Genomic DNA, 5,965 nt, shown 5'->3' with positions numbered 1-5,965 from the left:
CGGCCGAGCGGCTCCCGGACACACTCAACATGGCGGCCGAGCGGCTCCCGGACACACCCAACATGGCGGCCGAGCGGCTCCCGGACACACTCAACATGGCGGCCGAGCGGCTCCCGGACACACTCAACATGGCGGTCGAGCGGCTCCGGGACACACTCAACATGGCGTCCGAGCGGCTCCGGGACACGCTCAACATGGCGTCCGAGCGGCTCCGGGACACGCTCAACATGGCGGCCGAGCGGCTCCCGGACACGCTCAACATGGCGGCCGAGCGGCTCCCGGACACGCTCAACATGGCGTCCGAGCGGCTCCCGGACACGCTCAACATGGCCGGCTCCGGACACGCTCAACATGGCGTCCGAGCGGCCCCCGACACACACAACATGGCGGCTGTGACACACACACACAGGATTCTTCCCTCATTTTACGGGGGCAGCTGTTCGGCTCAAGTCACCTGTAAGGAGCATTTATATAAAGCGAAGTCGGGCAACATCCAGGGGAGAAGCAGAAGGGATGCAAAGGCCGGGGGGACTCTGCAATACACGTCGGCCTCAGCCTCAGCCTCAGGAGGGGTGCGGCAGCCATGCGAGGCCTAACTGGGGAATCCCCTGACTCAGATGCTGGTAAACTTTAGTAAATCCTACTCCGGAGGGCTGCAGAAACTCAGCTATAGATCGCATTCGAAACATCGATAAATTTCTGGATATTAAGTTAATCAAAGCCAATTGGGGTTAAGGCAGCAAAATAGTGTTTAAAATAGATCAGCCATGATCTTGTCAAATGGTGGCCTCCTCCTGCTGTTTTTTATGTCCTTGCAAACAGTATCTCCATTTATGTTTCCATGAAGATTCATTAAAGCAGAAATCAGTTCACAATAGAACTTTTAAACGTTACTTGACAGATGTGGAGATATCAAAACTAGTCCTGAAACGTTAACTCTTTTTCTCCCCTTGCAGTTGCAGTCACACATGCTAAACTTTTCCAGAATTTAACATTTTCAGCACCAGTAACATGTTGCTACTACTTCAGCGTGAAGGTACATGAAATGTAATACTTCCAGAGTTTAATTCAGATAAGTGCGAGGTGTTCCCTTTTGGAAAGACTTTCACTGTGAATGGTATGGCCCTGGGGAGTTTTGTAGAACAGTGGGAGCTTGGACATGGACAAATACGTGGTTCCCTGAAAATGGAGTCACAGGTAGACAAGATGGTGAAGGTGGCTTTTGACACACTTGCCATCATCAGTCAGGGCACTGCATATAAAGTTGGGAGGTTATGTTGCAGTTGTACCAGATGCTGGTGAGGCTGCACTTGGAGTATTGTGTTCAATTTTGGCCACCCTGCTATAGGAAAGATGTGATTAAACTGGAAAGGGTGCAGAAAAGATTTACGAGGATGTTGCTGGGACTCAAGGGACTGAGTTATAGGGAGAGGTTGGACAGGCTAGGACTTTCTTCTTTGGAGTGTAAGAGACTGGGGGTGACCTTATAGAGGTGTATAAAATCATGAGGGGTAGAGATAGGGTGAATGCACTCAGTCCTTTTCCCAGGGTTGGGGAATCAAGAACTAGAGAGCATAGGTTCAGAGTGAGAGGGGAAAGCATAATCACAGATCTCACCCACCCCAGACATTCTCTCTTCTCCCCCCTCCCATCGGGCAGAAGATACAAAAGCCTGAAAGCGCGTACCACCAGGCTCAAGGACGGCTTCTATCCCGCTGTTATAAGACTATTGAATGGTTCCCTAGTACGATCAGATGGACGTGACCTCACAATCTACCTTGTTGTGACCCTGCACCTTATTGCACTGCACTTGCTCTGTAGCTGTGACACTTTACTCTGTACTGTTATTGTTTTCACCTGTACTACCTCAATGCTCTCTGTACTGACTCAATGTAACTGCACTGTGTAATGAATTGACCTGTACGATCGGTTTGTAAGACAAGTTTTTCACTGTACCTCGGTACAAGTGACAATAATAAACCAATACCAATAAGAGAAAAGAGAAAATCTGTGGATGGTGGAAATCTGCAACAGAGTCACACAGCACGGAAACAGGCCCTTCGGCCCCACTGGTCCATGCCGACCAAGATTCTCATCTAAACCGGTCCCATTCGCCCACATTTGGCCCACGTCCCTCTACGTGGATTGGAAAAGTTTAGGGCCAAATGCGGGCGAATGGGACCGGCTTGGGTGGGAGTCTTGGTCGGCATGGACCAGTCGGGCCGAAGGGCCTGCGTGACCGGAATTGAGTCAGCCGAGCGGAGGGGGGCGCTGTGGGGCCGCAGCCACTGACTCCAGCGGAAGGGCGCTCTTGTCCGCGGCGTCTCTCCTTGGCGGGCGGGGGCCGTGTGTCGGGCGGACCGGGAGCGGGAGCGGCCTCGGTGAAGCGGCGGCCGAGGGGACGGTGGGGAATCCGGCGGCGGCGGAGCTCATCGCGGAGAAGATGGTGAGCGGTCGGGGGGCGGCCGCTGAGGCGGGGACCGAGCGGCCGAGGCAGGGCCGCGGGCTCGGCGCTGCGCGGCCGCGTGTCGAGGCGGCGCGGCCGGGACCCGGGAGCGGGAGCTGCCCCCGGGCGTCCGGCCCCTCCCCACCGGGGGTTGTCTCTCTCCGGTCCGCCGGGCCCGGGGGGTCACGTGGCTCCCTGAAGTCGGCGGCAAACCCGGGACAGTCGGTGCCGTCGCCTCGGACTTGGAGCAAGGCCCCCCCCCCACCCTTCACCCCCCTCACCCTTCACCCCCCTCACCACCCCATCACCCCCCACCCTTCCCCCTCCCCACCCCCCTCATCCCTCACCCTCCCTCCCCACCCCCCTCATCCCCATCCCTCTCTCCCCCCTACTTCCCCCCTCCCTCGCCCCCTCCTCCCCCTCCCTCGCCCCCTCCTCCCCCTCCCTCGCCCCCTCCTCCCCCTCCCTCGCCCCCTCCTCCCCCTCCCTCGCCCTCTTCCCTCCCCCTCCCTCGCCCTCTTCCCTCCCCCTCGCCCCCTCTTCCCTCCCCCTCGCCCCCTCTTCCCTCCCCCTCGCCCCCTCTTCCCTCCCCCTCTTCCCTCCCCCTCGCCCCCTCTTCCCTCCCCCTCGCCCCCTCTTCCCTCCCCCTCGCCCCCTCATCCCCATCCCTCTCTCCCCCCTCCCCCTCCCTCGCCCCCTCCTCTCCCACCCCCCTCCCTCGCTCTCTTCCCTCCCCCACCCCCCTCATCCCCCCCCACCCCCCTCATCCCTATCCCTCTCTCCCCCCTACTTCCCCCCTCCCCCTCCCTCGCCCCCTTCTCCCCCCTCCTCTCCCGCCCCCCCCTCTTCCCCCCCCTACTTCCCCCTCCCCCTCCCTCGCCCCCTTCTCCCCCCCCTCTTCCCCCCCCCCTCTTCCCCCCCCCCACACCTCCAACAACCAGCAGCAGATGCACCCACTGCAAGTGCTGCCTGCACATGATCACATCCTTGGGTGACTTCAGTAACGTGGTAGAGTTGTACAGCATGGAGACAGGGCCTTCGGCCCAACTGGCCCATGCTGACCTAGATTCCCATCAAAGCTGGTCCCATTTGGCCCGTATCCCTCCAAACCTTTCCTATCCATGCACCTGTCCAAGTGCCTTCCTGCCTCAACCACTTCCTCTGGCAGCTCATTCTGTATATTCACCGCTCTCTGCGTAAAGAAAATACTTGCCCGTCAGGTTCCTATTAAATCTCCTCCTTTCACCTTAAACCTATGCCCTCTAGTTCTTGATTCCCCAACCCTGGGAAAAGACTGAGTGCATTCACCCAATCTGTGTCCACTTATCATTTTATACACCTCTATAAGATCACCTCTCAGTCTCCCACACTCACGCTCTAGACTGTCCAACCTCTCCCTAAAACCCAGTCCCTCGACTCCTGGCAATATCTTTTTTCTGCACTCTTTCCAGTTTAATAGCATCTTTCCTATGACCAAAACTGAACACAATACTCACCAGCATCCTATACAACTGCAATACAACCTCCCAACTTCTATGCTCAATGCCCTGACTGATGAAGGCCAGCGTGCCAAAAGCTGCCTTCACCACCCTTTCTACCTGTGACCACTTTCAGGGAACCATGTACCTGAATTCCAAGGTCCCTCTGTTCTGCAACACTCCCTAGAGCTCTACTGGCTCTTGATTTGACTTTCCAAAATGCAACACCTTGCATTTACCTGAGTTAAACTCAGTTCAGCCTTTTTCATTTATGAGGTGGGGAGGTGAGGGGGTGAGGGTGATAAATGTAGTTATCCTATCTTGCTGTATTTTCCATAACTGGAAACCAAATCCAATTCTGTATAATCACCAAAGAATATGTTACTTGCATCTTTGAAGGCAACTGCTGCTATGGGTTCGAGGACTGAACTGTACACAGTCGGTTCTGTCGAGTAAACTTGTTGCTTTAGAATTTTTTAATGTGCTTTTTAGTCAAGATTATGAAATGCTGGGCTATCCAAATACAAACTCGTGTGTTGCTCCCTCTGTATTCTAGACGGAACAAGAAGTTAACCCAAAGGCCTACCCCCTTGCAGATGCTCAGCTGACAAAGACGATACTAGATCTCGTTCAGCAAGCGAGCAACTACAAGCAGCTTCGAAAGGGAGCCAATGAAGGTACGTTGTTTAGTCTCCTGGGTGTGATGTTGGAGGGGAGACTGAGTCCATTCAAAGCACGATTAAGTGGTTGCTTCCTGTTTAATGGCAGAGCATTTGGGAGGGAAAACGGGTTTTTAACACAGGCAAAGTGAGTACAGAGGAAGGGTCTCGACCTGAAGCGTGGACTGTCCATTTCCCCCCACTGATGCTGCCTGACCCGCTGGGTTCCTCCAGCACTTTGTGCATTGCTCCAGATTCCAGCATCTGCAGTCTCTTGTGTCTCCGAAGACATTTAACATTTGCCCAGATTCACTGCAGTTGTTGAAACTTTAGACCAATGGAGAATTGCAAATAGCAGAATAGGTCTGGACCATGTGAGAGTGGCACTGCTGTGGGGAGTGACACTTCGTTTGGAGGAGGTTGGGGCTGCAGTGTCTCCCACGTCTGTCTCCTCAGGCTAGCTGCAGATTCTGGGGAGGGAGGGGATCGGTGAATACATTATCCAGGGATATGAGACGATAGGAGAGGCAAACGGGGAGGGAAACATTCGGGGGGGTGGGGGGGTGGCACACTGCCAGGGGTGAGGGGGCTGCTCTTTCCAGCATGGATCTGATTTGCTTTCTTTACAGCCACCAAGACACTTAACAGAGGAATTGCTGAGTTCATAGTGATGGCGGCAGATGCTGAGCCCCTGGAGATTATTCTTCATTTACCTCTTCTCTGTGAAGACAAGAATGTGCCTTACGTTTTTGTAAGGTCCAAGCAGGCTCTGGGGCGAGCGTGCGGAGTGTGCAGGCCTGTCATTGCATCTTCAGTCACCATAAAGGAAGGCTCCCAGCTGAAGCCGCAGATACAGTCTGTGCAACAGGCAGTGGAGCGTCTCCTGGTTTGAATTGCTGAGAGAAAGGCGGATATTCAAGGCTGAACTGGATGTGGTGTCTGCCTGTTGGACACTTTAAACTGCTCTAGAACGTAGTGCTAGGATTACTTGTATGCATCTGTTATGTTCCTTGGTTTTCTTAAATAAACTGCTCACCTGAAACCCTTTTTAACTCATGCTTGTCTTTCAAATACTGCCACGTGCAAAGTGTGGGAATCAGGAGGCCATTCAGCCCTTCAAGCCTGTTCTATCATTCAACAAGATTGTGGCTGATCAGTTTTCCTATCCGTGTCTCTGGCCCACGTCACTCACCGCTCTGGCAAATCAGTCTCATTTGGTTTAACTGTTGGCCCAAGTTCAGTTGCAGTTTATGGAAGAGTTCCAAGCCTACACCACCCTCAGTGCTGAGCTGTTTCCTATCTTCACTCATGAAAAGCCTAATTTTATTTTTTAGATTCACCCATCTCTGGACGTAAGCTGCAGAAATAAAATGTACAGAACG

At 54.2% G+C, this 5,965-nt stretch overlaps 1 protein-coding gene across 1 annotated transcript; it reads left to right on the top strand.

The window, feature by feature from the left end:
- Positions 1-2,295: 2,295 nt before the first annotated feature.
- Positions 2,296-5,625, top strand: snu13b (SNU13 homolog, small nuclear ribonucleoprotein b (U4/U6.U5)). The gene is made up of 3 exons (XM_052022573.1): positions 2,296-2,446; positions 4,481-4,601; positions 5,213-5,625. The coding sequence occupies exons 1-3, from the start codon at positions 2,444-2,446 to the stop codon at positions 5,473-5,475; spliced, it is 387 nt and encodes a 128-aa protein (XP_051878533.1). The 5' UTR covers positions 2,296-2,443; the 3' UTR covers positions 5,476-5,625.
- Positions 5,626-5,965: the final 340 nt, after the last annotated feature.

This window comes from Pristis pectinata, chromosome 8 (assembly GCF_009764475.1).
Source record: "Pristis pectinata isolate sPriPec2 chromosome 8, sPriPec2.1.pri, whole genome shotgun sequence".
Lineage (NCBI taxonomy): Eukaryota > Metazoa > Chordata > Chondrichthyes > Rhinopristiformes > Pristidae > Pristis > Pristis pectinata.
The sequence above is the reverse complement of the archived record's forward strand: the minus strand, read 5'-3'. Positions and strand labels throughout refer to the sequence as shown.

What these genes read in the sequence shown, in the direction of transcription:
- snu13b (XM_052022573.1), top strand. An exon ending in TCGAAAGGGAGCCAATGAAG is followed by an intron (nt 4,602 to 5,212) that starts GTACGTTGTTTA and finishes CTTTCTTTACAG; the next exon opens with CCACCAAGACACTTAACAGA.